The following is a 22,785-nucleotide window of genomic DNA, read 5'->3' as shown; positions in this document are numbered from 1 at the left end:
TGCAACTTAACTGCATCACATGATGGGAAACTCAGGATATTAATGCCAACAATTCTGAATAAAAAGAGTTATTCCAACCCTGTACAGTCACTGATTGTCAGCAGATTGGGCCATCCTACCTGTTGCAGTAGATGAGGCAATTGATGGAGATTCATGTTTTAGCAGGTGCCAATACAGCAAGCACTTTTGCAAAAGTTCTCACTATGTGAGAGAGAGGCAATACAATATACTACAGCATAGACAGCTCTTGCCAGGCAAATCAATGTCTAACACAGACTTTAGTCCAAGCAGTGATTTCTAATGGAAATGCAAAATTGTGAAATATTACTTTATAGCACAATGTGATAGAGACTTATTATTGACGATATGCGGTAACATTTCACCTAGGTGAGACAAAATTTGTCATTTGTTAACAGCTGTACTGAACCTCTTGAGCAACCATACATAGCCAGTCTATTAAACTGTCATTTTTACTTGCATTTAGTATCCCTTGAGGAACTTATGTAAAGGTAATTACATGTGCTTTGCATACAGAACTAAAAGAAACCAGTGTGTACCATAGATCAAAACTGATTTTGCTGCTGCATAAACAAATAAAAGACCACTGAATGTATTTTTCTTGCGTGATTTTCGGTGCTAGCTGCCTGCACTACAGAAGAAATGCTCAAGACACAGGAAAGACATTTGACCTGCTGAGTCTCATGTAGCATTGCTGATAAGCACTTAGCAGCAGACCAGCCACACCAAACATACATTTGCTGCAATCCTCAACAGTGTATGTAATGTACTTAAAAACTTTGGAGTAAAATGTTATTTCATCTCTCTATATTTGCAAATCACAATAACATAATTGTGCATACCTGTCTATGCACATGTGAACCATACATTTGATACAACAACCAATTTAATTTGAATTAATTTTATTTCATCTATCAGATGCTAAACACAATGTTCTGAAACAAATACCTTATGCTTTAAGCAATTTATTTATGATATACTGCACAGACAAACAGTCTACGTGCATCAATGTAAGTTCATCGCTGGAGAATCCGCAGCCGCTGTCTACAAGAACCTTTGAATCACCTCGATAACTGATTGGATGCTGGAGATAAGTCAAAAAACCACCACAAACACCACTGAGGAGTTAGCAATCAAGGATAACTTGGCAGCAAAAACTTGATAATGAAGAACATAGATATCAGGAATAAAAACACGCACAGATACCAAACCTCGATGGATAACCACACAATTATTAACACATTTGAGAGAGCTTGAAATTGTCAGCAATACATACAAGAGATCATTCCTTGCTTCTACACCACGAGAATAATATTGAAGTATACGAGCATAACAGACCATGAGACAAGCTGTTAGACACGTACTACTCAGCACTTTCATGTAAGTTATACTGACCAAGATCAAAAATATGTAATACTGAAGATAATAACTAAACTATTATCTCATCTGCTCCTGCTCTGCCGCTATTTATATGTGTTATTTAAGAATAGATATATTTTGCTAATTTAATGTTTGGAGCTCCACCTTAAAGCATTGTATTTCATGTAACATGTTCATGTATTTCCCTTGACAGTCCACCTCTTCTCTCTGAGCTTGACCACCATTTGAAGATGTGTTTTAATTTTATGAATAGGTGTGAATATTTCAATGCAGTTAGATATTGCTAAGCACAAGCCTTTGGGAATTAGCAAATGTAATTAGTCCACTGGATAACAATTTTGTTTATTTGTAAGTGATATCTATGGGAAATACCCTAGCTTTGAGGACATTTCTCTTCTTGCTCTTAATATTGTAAATCATTTTTCGAATTATAGACATTTTTTGTGCCTGACCTGAGGCACAATATGCTCATTCAGATGCACTTAATTTATATTTGGCTTATGGTAATAATCTCCATCTTACAGATTACAATGGATTATTCCCATAAGAACTACCATAATTATTTGTGTAACACAGCTCTGGAACTTTTGTTCACCTTGCCAATACCACAAGCTCTAGCTTGCACCTGAATTAAGGAATACTAAATATCACATACAAATAGCATCACTACCATGCCCCTAAGCAAATGGGAACTTTGTACTGCATAGTTCTGTTAATCAGTTCAAGATAGGCTATAGTGTGGAACAATTCAGATAATACAGTTCCTTCATGCTACTGGTGGGACATGGAATAGGTGCATCCATTCTGCTGGGATTGACCAGTGGGTGCCCACTGCTGCATTGTTGCTGCAGTTAATTTTTTGACCCTCCCGCTTTCATCACTTAGCCTATTACCATGTTGTCAGCTCTATTCTATATTTCTTTCTTCAGTTGTTGAGGAACTAGCTGGATTAATCATGACTAAATCCCCTGGCAGTACCAGCACTATCATATTCTTTCCCAGCCATTTAATATTGAGGTATCACTCCTCTCCTGTTGCAGTATCCATATTATTTTAATCAGACCTAATCATGAGATATCAGCCACCACTCCAACTAGTCAGGCACACAAACTCCACTTAAAGGAAGATAAACATGATAATTCATGCCTATTTTAGCAAACAACATTGGATTAGAGAAGCCAATGAATGCCCCCTACTCCAACGTTATGCTGATAACACTAATGACTAGGTGCACTCTGCATGCGATGTCCTGGCACAGAAGCACCAGATTGCACTTCTAGTGTGGACACATATTTATGCCTTGTTGATATCCCTAAACTTCTTTGTTCATTTGCTACTGTTTTCTGACAAGTGTCACTTTCTGACAACTTACTGCTAGTCTGTAATTTCACTCACGAAACACTGAAGCATACATTAGTTACCTAACAGCTTCAGGTTTGTATTCAGACAAAATGGATCAACAAGTAGTAATAAATTATGGTTCCATTGTAACTTAATGTGCATGCAGATAGCTCAGTGTGGTTGCCAACCACATGTGTTACAGGCACATAGCTTGGAATAAAAAATGTTTCCTTAGTCCTTAGAAGATCAAGACACTTATCTGTTTTGTTTTCATGCCAAAAGTGCATTAGAGGGTTTATCTGTAAATTAAAATCTATTTGTCCAGCTTTCACATTTTTTTCCCATAGCCATGCTCTCAATTCTACTCAACAACTCTCCTAATATTTCACCAGCTTCTTTCAATGGCAAACTGGCAACATCATCTAATGGAAACACAAATACAGCCTGCGATAGAACACTGCTGCCTACAGTTCTGCCCGTACATGATGTTCTACTTACATACTATCAAACACACGTCACTATGCATTTTAATGAATTTCAATACTCTATACATACCAATTAGTACATGTGTCCTACAGTATCACTCAACACTGGGGTGAGGAACTGTGAACTTGCATTATTCCTAACAAAAACATCTACTTCTCCTTGCCCTCATATTTTTCTGACAGAGTAAAAACCTTGGTTCGTCCCTGTTGGCAATAGCTTATTATATTCCATACACCAGCCCATTACAGTATTTTTGATTTGTATTCAACCCATTGCCATGTCCCCAACTTTTCAGGTCACTTTAGTGGATGATGTCTTTTGTTCAGTATGTCTTCATGCAATATAACTGCCCCTACTATTAAGCTCTCTGCACATTTAGTTTATAACTATAACAATAGCCTTAGGCCTTTCCTGCTGTACCTACCTGAAGTGCCAGTCCCCTTGCCACAACTACATAGTTGTCTGACATTATCCAGTGCATCTTGGACTCACCTCTTAGAATCCATCAATAAACACCTAGCCCAGGAGCATGGGCAAATTTCTCTTGATCATGCTACTGCACACCCTGCCGAATGACACTCAAAATTATTCCAATTGAGTGGTCATTCTGAGTGTTATGTCTGAACCTTTAGCTCTACTTGTCATTGGCTTTATTATATGGATTTTATATAAATATGACTATGGTAAATCACATGAGCAAGCACCACAGGCTGTACTAGATTTCAAACCAGTTAGTAAATATCAGGGGTGAAAAGGTCACTTCAAAGGCATGGCACTCCTTTAGGTTAAGATATGAATTCTATTTCTAGTAATTAGTCCATTTCTGCTGCAGTTCCAATCAGACCAGATAAGCAAAGTGAAAACCTACATTTATTTGTTAACTTTAAATATCAAGTGTTTACTAACTATTATGAGTTATGTAAAGTTTCTGTAATTCATTTCTTTTGTAATCATGTCTTTAATGGCAAACTGTTGTATTTCTAATGACAGTCATTATTACTCTTCTGTTCCTTTCTATGAAATGTAAACTACTCAAACCCCCACTGATGCGACTCCCGTCTGTGAGTGTTGCAGTCACCAGTAGTCAACCCACTTGTTGCATGTCGGCCGTGACACAGGGACCTTATCACGGTGCCCTTGTAACCATGCACTGGCTCAACTACAGGGCAGCTGCCTGCCGCTACTACGCTCAGAGCCATGCATGGTTGACAACCATCCACTGCACCAACTCCAACAATGTCGCACATTTGAGAAGTAACATTTTAAACAAGCAAGAAGCTTCAAGAACTAATACTTTTGAACATGATTTATTGCAATACTGAAACTTTGTGCACCCTGCTTGCCCCTCGTATTTTTTCAACATTTCATTTACACTCTCCATTAGGATAAGTCCCCTTTTCTTAAAACACTAAATGTCAACCAACCTCCAGAAAGCTGTTTAGACAGTTACACATTACTTGATTATTATCAAACTTTATGCAAATCAATTAATGACCCGTAACTGGCTCTCACAGGAGGGGGAGGGAATTGTGCAGCCCAAAGTGGTGTTAAGGCTAAAAAAGAGCATTATTTTCTTTTTCAGATTTTGCAGTATTTTTCTTATGACTTCCACTGTGCATCAGTGGCACTGTGTAATGGGGATGCATCCCATGCTTGGTTCTGCTGATCTAGGGATGCTATCCACAGGGCTCATGAGCAGGTTACACTTTTGTAAGGTTCAAACCAACCAATGGGAGAGAAGATATCAGCCACGTGGCGGGTGTTGGTTGACCAGTGAGACAGTGGCCACAGCAGTGGATTGCTCTTTTGCCTATCAGCTCTCATACTCTACAGATGTGTCTGCCTGCTCCTCCCATTGAGGACAAAATACTCTCCACCATGATGCGTGGTTCCCCCCATGGTCATAGCAGATGGCAGACCAAATGTATCCCATAGAATAGGAGGAGGAGAATAAATCTCCATTTTTTTAGCAACTCTAGAGTGAACAGGATCAGTCCTCGATGCCCACTTATGCTCTTTAATTCATCCTGACATGTACAGTATTACTATTTATTCCTAAGCTTCTATAATCTGTAAAAAGGGCAAAATTTTTATCTTCTTTCAATCTTAGTGGTAGATCATTGTAAAATAGAAACAACAATGGACCTTAAACACCTACATCTACATACATGCTCCACATGTCACTGTACAGTGTGTGTCAGAGGGTACCCTGTATCACTTCTAGCCATTTCCTGTCTTATTCCAATCACAAATAGAGCAAGGGAAAAATAATAGACTATATTCCTCTATACAAGCCTTAATCTCTCAAATCTCATCTTCATAATACTTATACAAAATGCACGTTGGCTGCAATAGAATTGTTCAGAGGTTCACTTCAAATGCTGGTTCTCTAAATTTTCTCAATAGTGCCCCTCAAAAAGAACATTGCCTTCCCTCCAGTGATCCTCATTTGACTTCCCAAAGCATATCTGTAATATTTGTGTGTTGTTCAAACCTACTGGTAATTAGCAGCTTGCCTCTGAATTGCTTCAACATTTTCCTTTTATCTGACGGGGTGCAGTACTCAAGAATGGGTCACACTAGTGTCCTGTATGCTGTCTGCTTTACAGATGAACCACACTTCCCTAAATTTTTTCCAGTAAACTGAAGTTAATCATTCCCCTTCCCTATTGCCAGTGTTACATGCTAATTAGACTTCATATCACTTTGCAACATTGCATCTAGATATTTAATCAATGTGACTGTCAAGTAGCACAATGCTTATGGCATAGTCAAATATTATGGGTTTGTTTTTCCTGTTTACCTGCATTAACTCACATTTTTCTAAATTTTGAGCAAGCTGCCATTCATCACACCAATTAGAAATTTTGTCTAAGTCAACTAGTATCCTCCTACAGACAGTCAGCAATGCCATCTTCCCATACACCACAGTATCATCAACAAACAGCTATAAACTGCTTCTCACTATGTCCACCAAATCATTTATATATATAGAAAATAACAGCAATGCTATCACACTTCTCTGGGGCACTCTTCACAATACCCTTGTCTCTGATGAACTCTCGCTGTCAAGGATAACATAGTAAGTTATGTTACTTAAGAAGTCTTCAAGCCACTCACATATCTGGGGACCTGTTCTGTATGCTCATACCTTCATTAGCTGTCTGCAGAGGGGCATTGTGTCAAATGATTTTCATAAATCTAGGAATATTTAATCTGTCCATTGCCCTTCATCCATAATTCAGAGGATACTGTATGAGAAAAGGACAAGTTGAATTTTGCATGAGTGACACTTTCTAAAACGATGCTGCTTTGTGGGCAAAAGCTCTTCTGTCTCAAGGACATTTATTATATTTGAACTAAGAATATGTTCAAGAATTCTGCAGCAAAACTGATATTAAGGATATTTGTCTGTAATTTTGTGTGTCCATTCTTTTACCCTTCTTATATAAAGGAGTCACCTGCACATTTTTCCAGTTCCTTGAGACTTTGTACTGGGTGAGAGATTCATGAAAACTACAAGTAAGTAAGGGCCAAAGCTTGTTTGCTTTCAATTCTTTCAGTTGTTTCTCTACACCAGTAATGCTTATTACAATGTCCTCCATTGAGGAGTCTGTGGGATGATCAAATGATGGTATGGTAGTACAATTCTCCTGCATAAATGATTTCTTAAATGTGAAATTTCAAACTCCAGCTTTACTTTTACTATCTTCTACTGATCAATTAATGACTGGATAGAAGCCTTAGACCCAATTAGTGATTTTGCATAGGACCAGAATTTTATGAGGTTCTTGGCAACAGGACTTTGTATAATACCATGTCTGATTGTTTAAAATTTGAATGCTTTTTGCTCCATGATTCACATCAACCTGATTCACTCTGCTTTCTGTCATGTGGACAAGATACAAATCATTAACCCACTGCATTTATTATTTCATATCATGTTAATTTTTGTATGAGTATATCAAAATGTTCCCAATGGTAATAGTCTCTGTTTCTTTTTTTTTTTTTTTTGTTTGTTTTTGTTTTTTTTTTCTTCTAGATCATTTTCCATTGTAATTACAGCATGTTCATTTCACTTATGAAATTTGTTATCAACAATGCATCTAAGTTTGAGAGTAATAGAGATGCTGAAAAGTACAAAACTAGGAGGAAAAATAATCTGCATTACCCTTTTATCAATCCAACTTTGTGACAAAAGGGGTGAAATATACATCTATAAAACATTTTGACTATCTTCCCACAGAAATAAAATGACTGAGAGGTAGCAGACATGTTTCCAAATGTGGATTAAACATGAAACTTCTTGACAGGTTGAAACTGTGTGCTGGACTGAGACTCTAACTTTGGACCTTTGCCTTTCATTGGCAAACACTCTACTGACTAAGCTACACATGTGAAACTCATGACACATTCCCCAAGGCTGTGGCTAAGCCATATCTCTGCAATGTCCTTTCTTCCAGAAGTGCTAGTCTCGCAAGTTTCAGAGGAGAGCTTCTGTGAAGTTTGGAAGACAGGAGATAATGTACTTGTGAAAGTAAAGCTATGAGGGTGGGTTGTGAGTCATGCTTGGGTAGCTCAGTTAATAGAGCACTTGCCCACCAAAAGCAAAAGTCCTGAGTTGAAGTCTCAGTCCAGACCACAGATTTCGTCTGCCAGAAAGTTTCATGTCAGCACCGAGTGAAAAATTTGTTTTAGATTAAACATCTTTCTCCTTAAAAAATCCCTCTGCATGGCAGAGCAAGGTGAGAATAGTTTTGGCTTGGGGACTACTTTGTGGAAGCACAAGTTAGCTGAGGCCCGCACCTTTTAAAATGGTTGCATGCATTAGTTAACTCTGCATTACAGAAAAGGTATAAATTGTTACATAAAAATTCTGTCTGTCTTGGAAGGTCACAAAAAAACCATTACTGAGCTGCATGCGGCCCGTGGACTGCTATTTGCCCACACCTGCCTTAGAGGAACTCTTGTACAGAAATTCTTGTATGCAGGGATTCTTATGCAGAAAAAGGCCTGTAAATGGTCAGCATACACCCATACAAAGGTTTTTAGTGTTTACAATACATGTTCTATGTTTGTTTAGTTGACACTTTCCACATCATAACATTTACCATGAACATCACACATGGAATACATAACTAACTAACTAACTAATTAACTGTGTAGCCAATAATTGGGAAGTTATAGTTACATTTGATACTGTTCACCCCAAGAAAGTACTCTGAACATGAAGAACTTAACATCTCACTGATGGTGAAGTTACTAGAGACAGATTAATGAATCAACAGAACAATGATAAGGGAAGAAGTAGCCATTTCCTGTTTTAAGGACAATACCACCATTCACCTGCAGTGATTTAAAGGAACCATGGAACCCCTGAATCAGGATGGTTGAATACAAATGCGAACCTTAATCCTGAATATGAATCTACATCACTCAGACGAGTAATTTGTGTTTTCATTGTTTTGCAGTTTCTAGAAAACTGTTTGAATTCATATCTATTTCAAATGGTTATGTTATAAATGAAGTATTGACTTAAACTATATGAGAAGTTGACCGAATCTGCACATCATAAACAACTGCTCATTATTTATTCTATCTGCTGATAGACTTGTTTTCTTTATTGTATTGTTTCATTATTTCACTTTGATGTCTTCTGTTTCTCAGTTAAAGTTTTCCTGCATTCAAATTTATGTATTATATTAAAAATGCTGAAAGTGTTTAATTATTGTTTTGAAATGTTCTGTTTTTTTAATGTCGTCATTTGATACAGTTACCTCATCTAGGACTTATTAAATTTCACTGAGCCATTAATATTTCTTTCTTTTTGTTATTGAAATATTGGAAATTTTGGCGCCTTCCATTCCTTTCTTATGTTCAAAATACACAGCAGGGCTTTCCTGGATTGAGTCTCAGAGCTTTGGGAGATTTGTGTGGACTTCTTTACTGTTTCTTAATCTGCAACTATCATTTCCACTGTTTTAGTTCTAAGAATTTTTCTTTTTTCTCCATTTGCCTTATTTCCCCTATTGTGAATGTAACTCTTCATTCAACTATGTAGCACATGCCTAATTTTTCTACTTGTCTGTACTGACTTTTTATTGCTGGTGTCCTTGGACAGCTGGTTTGTCATCTTCAATTTTACAGTCTGACATTTTATACAACTTTTAGGGATTCTGTTTCTTGAATTGTTTCTCTGAGGTATTTAAAGTTTGGAAGATCACTAATTTTGGAAAAATAATGCTTTAGTGATTTGGGTGCATATGAGATGTTGATTATGTATTCTGTTTGTCAATCCATCTTTAATTAAGGTGTCCTCTAAACCTTATCCGATCATAAGGAATACGACAGACAATGTCCTCTAATTCTTGCCCTTTCTCTTATCCATCTGCTCTTTTTTCTGTACTCTGAAACACCCAAAATGCATAATCCCACATAAAATGAGGGTGAGGTAAGATCTGTTTATTCATTTATGATGATTTCAAGAAATCTTCCACAATTGCATAAAAAAGTTTTGATGACAGAATGTCTTCTTGGCTGTTTCATTTTGCAATTCAAAACTTTCCACATTCTCTTGGTGTAATTGAATGGAAACTGTAGCCTTGTTGTATCAATTATTCAACATACTAATGTAGATAGATTTTATTCCTTGTTTTTCAAGAGCTGCACACACAGATTTTATAATGACAGAGATGAACACTTTTCTCATAGCCTACAAAACCAGCATAAAGTGGTACGTGATATTCATTACTTCTTTCTGCAACTTAGTTGGTACATAGTCCACTAAATTAGATTCTCTTGCACGGTAAGCTTTTTCCCCGCTGGATTAAGAGTAGATTTATTCTAGACAATTAGTAATAATTTTAATAAAACTGTTATATACCACTAACAAACAATTACTGGATCTATAGTTCTTCAGATATTTGCTGTTCTCTTTTTTGTTAATTACAGCACTGTCCCATTATCTGTTATTGTCCTGAAAATTTGGAAATTTGTGGTAAGTTCCTATGTGACCAAACTGCTGAGTCGTCGGTCCCTAGGCTTACACACTACTTAATCAACTTAAACTGACTCATGCTAAGGACAACACACACACACACACACACACACACACACACACACACACACACACACACCTGAGGGAGGACTCGAACTTCCGACGGGGAAACCGTGCTAATTGTAGCAAGGTGCCTCAGATCGCTCGGCTATTGTCCTGAAACACAAACTTTACATTAAGTTTACTTAGGCCTGTGAAATCTTAAAAAGTGGCTGGTTATAGATATTTTCTCTATTTATTGTTCAACTAATTCAACATTTGCAAGGTGTAACCTCCCTTAATTCAAAGCTAGCAAACACAATTTTAGTAGTTGTTTCCATGCCTCTCTTTCTCTCTCATCCCTACCAGTTGAAGCCTGCAATGTTCTTAAATTCTTCATGGTCAGATAGTCTTCCTCGTGTCTTCATCTTCTCTGCTATACTCTGGTACTGCCTTTGTCCATCTTCAAACGTTTCTTTGTGTGATATGTCCTACCCGTTTCCATTTTACAGCCCTTTTCACAACAATCTGAATGCCTATTATTGCTCGTAAGTCTTCACTTCTTTTCTGAACTGTCTTATAGAGACCTAGTAGTGAACTTTCCATAGCTCCCTCAGCTGTTTGTAATTTTCATTTGAAACACTCTTTTAAAATACAAGTTTCACAGCTATTAGTTAGAACAGAAGAAACACACTTTTCAAAAACAAACTTTTTTTTAAAGTTTGTTGGCATATTAGATTCAAAAATAGGTGTATTTCTTCCATAAGCCATACACCCTAGCTAGATTCAGTGAAAAATTTCAGGTTGTAAGTCTCCTAGGATATCAATTAACTGTCCCAAATAAACATATTTGTTAACATTTTTAGGCAGTCATTGTTCAAAATTATTTGTCTTTCACTTATCCATCTGTGCTAGTATCTGTTTTGGGGAGCTATATCTTAAGGCCCACTTTCTCGCAACTCTCAGATAAATTTTTTACAGAGGATTACAATTTTATCATATCGTTGGCTAGGACTACTATATTGTCTGCAAATCTCAAGTTAGAGACTCTCTCTCCATTTATTCTAGTTCCTCTTTCCTTCCAAATAATTTTGGGCATAGCCATCTCAAGGAGTGCTATAGACAGTTTTGGAATACAGCAATACTCTGCTCTATGGCTCTTTCAATGCAATATTCCCTCGTGTTTTTTTCTATGCTGACAGAAGTCATCGAGGTATCATAGATGGATTCTGTCAGCAAGGAAAATGAAAGAAAATTTTCGATTGGAAGAGGAGTAAAGCAGAGTGACCCTGTATCCTAGAAACTGTTTATGACAGTCCTTGAGATGATTAGCATACACTACTGGAAATTGAAATAAGAACACCGTGAATTCATTGTCCCAGGAAGGGGAAACTTTATTGACACATTCCTGGGGTCAGATACATCACATGATCACACTGACAGAACCACAGGCACATAGACACAGGCAACAGAGCATGCACAATGTCGGCACTAGTACAGTGTATATCCACCTTTCGCAGCAATGCAGGCTGCTATTCTCCCATGGAGACGATCGTAGAGATGCTGGATGTAGTCCTGTGGAACGGCTTGCCATGCCATTTCCACCTGGCGCCTCAGTTGGACCAGCGTTCGTGCTGGACGTGCAGACCGCGTGAGACGACGCTTCATCCAGTCCCAAACATGCTCAATGGGGGACAGATCCGGAGATCTTGCTGGCCAGGGTAGTTGACTTACACCTTCTAGAGCACGTTGGGTGGCACGGGATACATGCGGACGTGCATTGTCCTGTTGGAACAGCAAGTTCCCTTGCCAGTCTAGGAATGGTAGAACGATGGGTTCGATGACGGTTTGGATGTACCGTGCACTATTCAGTGTCCCCTCGACGATCACCAGTGGTGTATGGCCAGTGTAGGAGATCGCTCCCCACACCATGATGCCGGGTGTTGGCCCTGTGTGCCTCGGTCGTATGCAGTCCTGATTGTGGCGCTCACCTGCACGGCGCCAAACACGCATACGACCATCATTGGCACCAAGGCAGAAGCGACTCTCATCGCTGAAGACGACACGTCTCCATTCGTCCCTCCATTCACACCTGTCGCGACACCACTGGAGGCGGGCTGCACGATGTTGGGGTGTGAGCGGAAGACGGCCTAACGGTGTGCGGGACCGTAGCGCAGCTTCATGGAGACGGTTGCGAATGGTCCTCGCCGATACCCCAGGAGCAACAGTGTCCCTAATTTGCTGGGAAGTGGCGGTGCGGTCCCCTACGGCACTGCGTAGGATCCTACGGTCTTGGCGTGCATCCGTGCGTCGCTGCGGTCCGGTCCCAGGTCGACGGGCACGTGCACTTTCTGCCGACCACTGGCGACAACACCGATGTACTGTGGAGACCTCACGCCCCACGTGTTGAGCAATTCGGCGGTACGTCCACCCGGCCTCCCGCATGCCCACTATACGCCCTCGTTCAAAGTCCGTTAACTGCACATACGGTTCACGTCCATGCTGTCGCGGCATGCTACCAGTGTTAAAGACTGCGATGGAGCTCCGTATGCCGCGGCAAACTGGCTGACACTGACGGCGGCGGTGCACAAATGCTGCGCAGCTAGCGCCATTCGACGGCCAACACCGCGGTTCCTGGTGTGTCCACTGTGCCGTGCGTGTGATCATTGCTTGCACAGCCCTCTCACAGTGTCCGGAGCAAGTATGGTGGGTCTGACACACCGGTGTCAATGTGTTCTTTTTTCCATTTCCAGGAGTGTATTTCAACTGGCATTACTGCATTGCTAAGTTTCCGGCCATGGAGCTGTGTGTTTGCTATGTATAGGATGCAATGGCACGAACATTGGAATATTATTTTATTACATATTTTCAATCTTTAATAGCCATTCTCAAGAGGAGGCTTTGTAAGCTCTTTGTGCCTTGTTTAGTGAGCATCTAATAAGTGAATGAGATAAATCGAGTTGCAACCATGTAACATACACTAGACTATTGCTAACATGGTCATTCCTTGCACACATGGATGTCAGACTAGTGGAAGTGCCAGCTTATTATCATAACTTTCCTTTAAGCTATTTGATTCTCTCTTCATCTGTTAAAGATCGGTCATTAAAAGTTGCTCATTAAACATTCTACACAGCAGCAACAGGTTTCTGTGAAGAACCTGAGTTCAACTTATTTCTGATTTCGAGTTTCTGCTTGAGGTCCAGCATAAAATGTTTCCTTTGGAAGGCATTCTACTGAACTGTAAAGATAGCCACAATTTTAAGCATATATAGCATTGTGTAACACTGTAATTAACTAACATTAATTATTGTAAGGAAGAATTCATTACCATATGTGTCATTTCTGCTTGAGCAACTGGAGGCTGGATGTGGGCCAGGCCGTATTACTGAGGACCAGATTAGCAAGGATTTAGTGTACTTTCCTGTGCCTTGCAATGTGTTCAGATTTCGCCCTGGTGACTGGACATTCACAGTTTATGTGTAGACTTCAAAGAAACTTTGAAATATCGAGCACACTTCATTTCTCAGTTACAGAATATAATTTTATGATATATGGAAAAGAAATACCCTTTGTATCACCTCAGCTACAAAATACTGTACTCATACCAATGACTTTGAGTTGTTAGCTAATTTCAAGCAGTTCAAATTACATGCATACATCTTACACACTGCTTGAAATTAGCTGTCTGAAACTAGTCGTAAGGTAAATATAATAACAATCTTCCAAAACCCAAGTAGAACAACGGTTACTGCCCGACGAAACAGCATAGCTGTGGAGATCAGAATCAACTAAGTATGTAATTTTATGGAAGCTAGCCTAAATTAGTTGTTTTATATGTATGCTGTGCATCCTGTTTCACACTGACATCACTTTCAACAGTATCTATAAAGTAATCATCAGAAATATTAAAGAATAGAAGAGTTCAGAGCTGCAATAACTTACTCAATTAATTCTAGAGTATTAATTTTTGCTTCTGTTGCATTGTTTCTGATTTTACTACAACTCACCAGCAAGATTTTGAAACATGATATCAGCTTTGTATCTGTTGGCTAATACTGATTGCTTTTAACACTCTGGAGACCAAGCCCAAGCATAGCACAGACCACAACTCTGTGTTAAAAAGGCTGTGCCTCAGTATAGATTGGGCTGCAATTTTCTTGCCATATGAGCAATCTATTGCTCAAAAACGGGACTGATTTCAGTTGAGAACAATGTACAGATGTCTCGCTAACTGGAAACTGAATGGAGCTGCCTTCTGTTGTGAATTTCTAGTTATTTTACTGTCGCAAATGGTTGAGATAATATGATTGCACTGACGTAATTCTGTGCATGTAATCTTTAGGTTTTGCAGTCTGCTGTAAGTATGATACAAATATGTCACGTTTATTAAGTGAGCAAGAAATTTTGGAAACTCATGAGAAATAAATTGCTCGATAACTCACCACAAACTTTTTTCTTGCGAGGATAATTATACTTTCTGTCACCATTATTTTAAAATCTGTAAGCATCAAAGAACTAAAGTAAATACGGACAATAAATCTTGAAGTTTGGCAGTTATTTAGTATGTATTACCCTTGAAGACATATCAATTACACATGTTCTAGTAATGCTGTAAATAATAGCATAAATAGCCGGTTTCATAAGCCCGATATCCTTCTATGTTGCCAGCCTCCAAAGTGTTAATCTTCTTACTACTTAGTGAAATTAATGTTTACACTGCTTGTGGAGTTCTTTATACCACTAGGAGTCAGCCTGTGTAGATTGCACTCATGTGTTTCTTAGTCTGAATTTTAGTAATAAAGTTTGGCCTAAATAATCTGAGAGGTGATAATTTATAGAATCTGTTGAGACAATTTGATCCTAATTTGTCATGGCATTGATGTATTAACCAAGCATGTGTGAAGTATTCTACAAGGAACTAGTCCAAGCAGATCTTTGCACCCCACCCACATACACACCTCCTAACAATCCACTAGGTAACACTAAATATCCACGGCCAGATGATTTTTCTGGTGTTGTGGTAATAGAATCAGTCTATTTATTCATAGAGATGGTTTGAGGCTGAAATGATACAAGTGCTCTCTTGAGGTGTCAAGCTCAAGAGTGCTACCAAAGGAGGTCCTAGTGCAAACTTTGTACACAGGGAGTATTACGTGCTCTGTAGTCAAGTGTTGCTACGGTATAATCATGTATTTCAAAACAATGAATGTTATCTACAGATTGCTGGTGTTCCATCATGACTGCAAGTGGTACCGACTCTATAACAACTGCTTCAAAGCCATCTGTTTTATTATCTAAGCTATATTCATTTTAATGAAAAAAGACACAGTATTCTCATATGAAATTCTGTGTGGATACATACACTGCCATTATCTAGTATAGCTGACTAGTGGTGAACTTGTACACTTGTCTTGCAGATGTATTACTTCACTGATACGGAAGTTCATGACTGATTCTCCCAAAATCTTAATTTTTGTGGTTGGGTGGAATGAATAAATGAGCAAATCCAACTTATTATTTACCGTTCCTAGGCTCCTTGTTATTATAAAGTGATGGTGACTGCATCATGCAGAACCTTCTTTCTATGTTGCTTATGTTGTCAAATATTATATTTTTAAAACTCATGCACACATTTTGAATTCCTTTATTACCATTTTTCATATCTTTATTTACACAAAAAATTTTGCAGCTAAGTTTTGCCCTAGACAATCTGCATGAAGAAAAAATTTACCTGTTCTTACCAGTTGACGGTTACAGATTTTAAGTCTATTTTTTGATGTGTGACAAGACTGTTTGTTATGTCTTTTTTGTCCATGGTAGCTGATAACGCATAATGAGAAACTCTTAAGGTAGCTTCATTGACAACGATCAAATTGGTGATTGATATATAATTCTTCTGTGGTTGTATCCATCTCTGTGCTTTGCTTACACTGCTTATTTTCTTTCGACGTGATTCGAGATTACTAGTTGCACTCCCACAGTTCATAATTGAAATTACCTGAAAGACATTTTTGTGCACAAATTTTACGTTATGTTTCACTACTTACATGATAATGTACTTTCAGCATGCTGTTTTCGTATGCAACTTTTGATCATTTTTCAGAAACAGAAGAGATATTTTGTGAAACTTCCAGTGTATTCAGAACACTTTTTCCTACATGAAATGTGAGATGTCCATTTTCAGCACATTGTTTCTGAATTGTTAACCTTACACTTGTTCATTCAGCTTTGCAATTTCATCATTACAATTCGCACACATTTTCTTTATAACAGAAAAAATAATGTTCTTATGTGATAAATTTTCACACTGGCTGTCATCTTGTTGCCATAAAGTTTGGTGTCACAGCTGGCCTAAAATACTGACAACATCTACTCTCTCAACAGATTTAACTGTAAATTTGTTAAAATTTAAGACTAAACATCCTGATAGAGACAAAATTTGATAAAGTGCCACGACTGTAAGAAATGTTGCTGAAGAAGTCTCAAAACATTTGTCAAAATGGGAGCTGAGTCCTATTTTTCTTTTTAATCTATTTTGAAACTAATGTAGAATAGCAGCTTTCTTACTTAAATAATAGGGATAGGAAAGCAAGGAACAAATGTAATGAGTAAATATAAAGTTGTTTAAGTAGTGTGAAAGTAAAAATGTAAATGTGTTCTGGAAAGAGGAGGAGACGCAGGGGGGGGGGGGGGGGGGGGGACTGAAAATACTTTGTGGCACTGCTAGCATGTGTCTACCTTTGACCCACACCACACCCTCCCAGTTCTCTCTTCTCTGGAGAAGACTAGTGCCTTTGTGCAACAAATTGCTACATTTGTGAGATGTTACAGAGCTGCAATAGTTAAAATGTATCACAATTGGCGTGAATGTAGACACATTAAAGGCTATAAACATGACTACAGAGTATTACAAAGACCATAGTGAATGCTTGGTTTGGTACATAATATATGGCAACAAATGTAGCAGTATGAAGCATGACACCCTGCAATTCTACAGCCATCAATCTGGCAAGATTTCAATCATGATCATGTGCTATGGCCCCAAACATATTAGCTAGCCCCATAGAAACCCCACAACCACCCAAACTTGCTTCACAGGTGATCATTGATCAAATCAGTATGTATTATGCAACAAAAAAGGGTTATTAACAACTGGAGAAACATCTGACAAGTCATTGTTTTAACTTCTCAGATGAGGGCATGTATGTTTGGCGTCAACAGCAGCTGTTTATCGATTCATCATGAAAGGCAACATCAATGTATCTCAGTAGTGACAGTTGTTTGCTATGGGCAAGTTTCCATAGCAAAGTTTCAATATCTGGTGTTTGTAGAGTGGCCACTAACTTCAGGTATCTCAATCTCTAGTAGTGATATTTGGCAATGATGCAACAATATGCAGCCAATCTGTTTATCATATTACCTTAGTATGAGTTAAGTGTATTTTTTAGGCAATTAATATGAAAAAGTGGTTTTACTGAATGATGACTATGCAAATGTTTTGTGCCACTGCAAAATTTCAACATGCTCTATCAAATATAAAAAAAAAGGTCCACTCACTCTAAAAATATGCATTTCTATACCTATTTCCTTATGTAATTATCTGCAACATCTATTATTCTATCATTTCTTGTTGGAGATACTGAGAAAAAACAACTACTTCCAACATTACTTGTGTTTAAATTTACTGTTCCTTGAGATAAGTAGAGAAAGATCATTATGGAGACCAATGATCCACACATTTTGCAAATGAAGTAATTATGTTCACTTAATTTTAACCCTTTAAATCTGTCAAAAAAATACAATGCTGACAATACAGCCAAATGGAATAAGGTATGGGCAGAAGATGTGTCAACCCCAGAATAACTATGAAATAAGATAATTTCAGATATGTCTTACTGCAAATGTCTATTGAGTAAACACCCAAAATAAATCGTGATATTATGTAAAGAATTATAAGTTTCCTCAATACATACATCAAACTGCAATGGAATGTTATGAGAAAAGGGGGAAAACGTATGGCAGAAGAAGAAAAATAGTGTGAAAATTTATCAATAGATGGGACTGTATGTGTCAGGATACGTAAATGAAAACAACTGGCATGCGCACAACCCATAGATGTTGGTATACACATGCTGGGTACACGGCTTTTCTTCCTTTTGCGTCTGCGACGTACGCAATGACTATCTCAATGCAGGATCGTGCTCTTCTTGTAAACCTGTATTACAAGAATGATGACTGTGTACACATCACTATTTGCAGAAGTTCCGGACACTGAAGGGTTTGAAAAAAGGCATTGGTCTAATGACTGCTGTGGGTCTGGAGAAAATGTTTCAGAAATTTGAAAAGATGGGTTCTTTTGGTGTGCAACGTGGTAAAGGGTGGAAAAGAATTGACTCAACGTCCGTGGAAGCAGTGGCCACAGCAATGCAGGAGGAGACAGGTGGTGGTGTGCAAATGTGTAGTGCATGGAGAATTGCTCGAACATTGGACACACCTGTGAGCACGGTGTGTAAAATCCTACGAAACATCCCTCTTTGCTATCCATTCAAAATAACCCATGTGCATGAGTTGCTTCCTGTTGACCTGCCAGCAAGAGAGACCTTTGCTTTAAAATTTCTTGCTCGCACTGAAGAGGACAATGATTGGCCATGGAAGATTTTGTAGACAGACGAAGCCCACTTCCATCTGACAGGATATGTCAGTACACAGAATTATCGAATATGAGCAATGGAAAATCCACACGCAAATCAATCAGTACCACTTCATCCTGAAAAGGTCACTATGTGGTGCAGGTTTACGGCATCATTTATCATAGGGCCATATTTTTTCGAAGAGACAGGTGCTTCCGGTCCTGTTACTTGTACACCTGTACCGTCACTGGTAAGCACTATGAGTGTCTTTTGCGCAAATACGTCATTCCAGCTTGGCAACAACTTGGATGGGACCATTTTTATGCAAGATGGCACATCTAAACACATTGAAAATCCAGTTAATCAGCTGCTGAAGCACCATTTTGGAAATGCTAGAATTATCAGCCACCATTTCCCTACAGCCTGGCTGTCCCGATCACCTGATCTTAATCCAAGTGACTTTTGGCTGTGGGGCTATGAAAGATGTTACATTCAGTGTGCTGATTGCAAATATAGCTGCATTAAAGGCACAACACATTCTGAATATGACCCCAGAAACATTTTGATCAGTTGTGGAACATGCTGTTTCTCAATTTCAACTTGTTGCAGAAAACGGTGGACAGCATAGAACATGTTTTGCACCAGTCAAATGGAAATTAATAATCCGATTTGATTTTGATTGATGATTTTTCATGCGGATTTTAGCCTCAGGACAATTAAAAACTGATGTGATTGATGCTTTCTATGTGGTCTTTGGCCTCAGGACAATTAAAAACTGATGTGAGTGATGCTTTTTATGCGGTTTTTGGGCTCAGCACAATTAAAAACCGATTTTTCCCATCTGATGTGATATGACCTTGCCGTGGTGGATGAGCTTACATAATTAACAGTATCACATATATACATCCATGCACACTGAGTAGTACAGTTTGTTTAACATCAAATTTACACCTTAGGAATGGTTGTGAGATTCATTTGTCATTTGTAATTGACCACTATTAAATTATAATGCTTACAGCGCCATCTATTGTGACATTTTGTAAGTATTTATTTTTCTTCTGCCATACGTTTTCCCCCTTCTCCGATAATATTCCGTTGCAATTTGACGTCATTATGACCAGTGGTATTATTTCTACAGTGGTTTGAAAGTTTAACTTTAATTATAATTACCCTGTATATTTCGTAGCAATACAGAATGTAACAGAATTGGTTCCAATTATTGTGTGTCATTTCACTGACTGTGTTTCATATTGTCACCGGTTGTCAAATTAGTTGAAAAGCCACTAACATAAAACATTTAACTGCTGGTATCTGCACCTGTTACCAGTATTGGCAGTTGGCAGAAAATGTTACTTACTTCCTGTTCACTGTTCATTCACACACATGTATTACACTGAACTAAATATGTGCTACAATAATTTCTGTAGCTATAAAACAACGCAATGAAATATATATGGGAATTAATGGGTGAAAAATAAATACATGCAATATACTGTTTATTTTTGGGCTTTAATAACTGGAAAACTCTGTTTCGTTAAAAAAATTGACAAGCACTGGAATGATAGAATACATTAAAGCCAAAATTAACGAGTATTAAAAGTTTCACGACGTTGTGGTTTTTGGTGAAGTGATGCCACTCGAACCACCATGGTGCGATCGTTTGATATACAGGTGAAGAAGTTTCAGCTTACTATTGTTTAAGCTAGCTAAATGCGGTTGCAAAACTGCCTCTCCAACAATACCGTGTAATTCAACCATACAAAATACAGCAGATTTCCTCACAGAACTTTCTTCGTTATCATATGCCTGTAAACAAAACAAATTATTTATTGAAATAAAAATGAGATAAAGTAGCTAATTAGTCCTAGAAATGTTAACACTTAAAATTTATCTAAAATAATGTAAATATCTGGAAATGATCAAAATATTATATGTTTTGTTTTTATGGTATGGGGTGATATTTTGTTTTTATTTCAGGCTGTACTCTTTCTTTCACACCATAGCACTTTTTTGCTTGTTACATGTGTGAGTCTCCCAAATTAATGATATAACTGAATAATATTTAAGTTGGGTGATGTTAACTAGGCAAGTCTTTAATTTCATTTTCATTTTTAACATAACTCTGAATACACTCTGTTGTAAATGATACTTTTCAAACCCCCATTTCCTGTATTCCTGCTGGTCTGTTGATCGATTATATGACATTTACTTATGAATGCAAAAAAGATTATGTCCCTGTGATGCAGAGTTATTTACAAATACCAATTTCTCATTAATGATTTTCCTAATAGTTGAATGTTTGTGTTACAACTGACATCTATCACATAGCAGTTCACATCATATAACAAAAATGTACACAATGTATCACAATATTTCTAATTCACTACCTTCTAATACCATGTCACCCAAAATATGTCTGCTTGTGTCTGTATGTGTGGATGGATATGTGCGTGTATGCGAGTGTATACCTGTCCTTTTTTCCCCCTAAGGTAAGTCTTTCCGCTCCCGGGATTGGAATGACTCCTTACCCTCTCCCTTAAAACCCACTTCCTTTCGTCTTCCCCTCTCCTTCCCTCTTTCCTGATGAGGCAACAGTTTGTTGCGAAAGCTTGAATTTTGTGTGTGTGTTTGTGTTTGTTTGTGTGTCTATCGACCTGCCAGCGCTTTTGTTCGGTAAGTCACCTAATCTTTGTTTTTTTATATATAATTCACTACTTACATTCACAATATATTATATATCATATTCATGGCAGCAACAACAAGGATTGCAGATGTTCAAAAGTGATACCACAATTATTACATACAGACATCACACAAACTTTGTTTAATTCTGTATTGGACAACACAGAGTTAAAAAATAATCAGTTCTTCTACTAGAAGCTTATTATAACTTCAGAATAACATTGGAAAAGTTTTACAAATAGAACAAAGAAATGCCAGGTTTGAAATAATATGGAAACCAGAAAATTCTGTCTTTCATACAACATAATGTCAAAAACCATGCAAAGGCGATAGGTTTGGACAGTAGTGCAGAACATCAGTTCAAATGTCTTGTAAGGCTTTACACTTTGAAGAACACACAATTTCAGCAGAGACAAGTAGAAGATACAAGAGTGCATCAAGGGGGCCCCATAATGCAATACATGTCATTAGCAAAATCTTAACAAACTAAGTTTCAAGACTTTCCACCACCATGTTACTGCCAATGATATTCAACAACTGTCCACACAATCATGCTTCTTATTGTTGTAATATGGAATTACAATATCACAACAACAAAGGTGCCATCTATCACCCCAACGGATTAAGTGCTTGAGATAAACAGCATTCGGCCATTTGTGTTTCTGTATATAGGGTGAGTCAGGAGAGAGGGTACATACTTTTAGGGGTGATAATAGGTGATTCTGAACAAGAAACTTAATATGGACATACGCCATATTCTGAATGGTTTCCGACATAGATCACATTCAATATACACTGTTATTTGTTTTTTCGTATTATTCAAACATTGTCATTGCTGACAACATAACACAGCAGTGTACAGGAAGTTGTGACGAGCAACTTGACAGGGGCACTTGTGGTCTATTAAGGCAGGAAACTACCTCAAATTGTCATACAAAAGCTACCTAAGCTATGATGCGTACACATTGCGTGAGATTTTCAATATTCTCATGTTCTCTTCGCGAGCACAGACTATTAGCCCTAGAGAGAAAATAAATAGTACCTTTTTTGAAGGAAATGTAATATAGTTTAATTTTGCACTGAAAAATGTTTACATGGGAAGGAGCAGGTTTCGAGTTATTCAAGAGAAATAGACAACAGTAGTGTTAAATATAGGGAATGTGTCTATATGAAGTTTTTTTTTTGTTGTTGTTCACAACCACTAATACA

General features: G+C 37.9%; 1 protein-coding gene across 1 annotated transcript in view; it reads right to left on the bottom strand.

Annotated features, from left to right (window-relative positions):
• Positions 1 to 20,384: 20,384 nt before the first annotated feature.
• LOC126449166 (CLIP-associating protein 1-like) overlaps positions 20,385 to 22,785 on the bottom strand; it is a 292,116-nt gene continuing 289,715 nt past the window's right edge. Inside the window, 1 exon segment of the mRNA XM_050091012.1 lies at positions 20,385 to 20,700. Within this exon segment, the coding sequence (XP_049946969.1) occupies positions 20,497 to 20,700 (204 nt within the window). The 3' untranslated portion in view covers positions 20,385 to 20,496.

This window comes from Schistocerca serialis, unplaced genomic scaffold, assembly GCF_023864345.2.
Source record: "Schistocerca serialis cubense isolate TAMUIC-IGC-003099 unplaced genomic scaffold, iqSchSeri2.2 HiC_scaffold_710, whole genome shotgun sequence".
Lineage (NCBI taxonomy): Eukaryota > Metazoa > Arthropoda > Insecta > Orthoptera > Acrididae > Schistocerca > Schistocerca serialis.
Note: the sequence above shows the minus strand (reverse complement) of the source record. Positions and strands in the feature narration are given on the sequence as shown.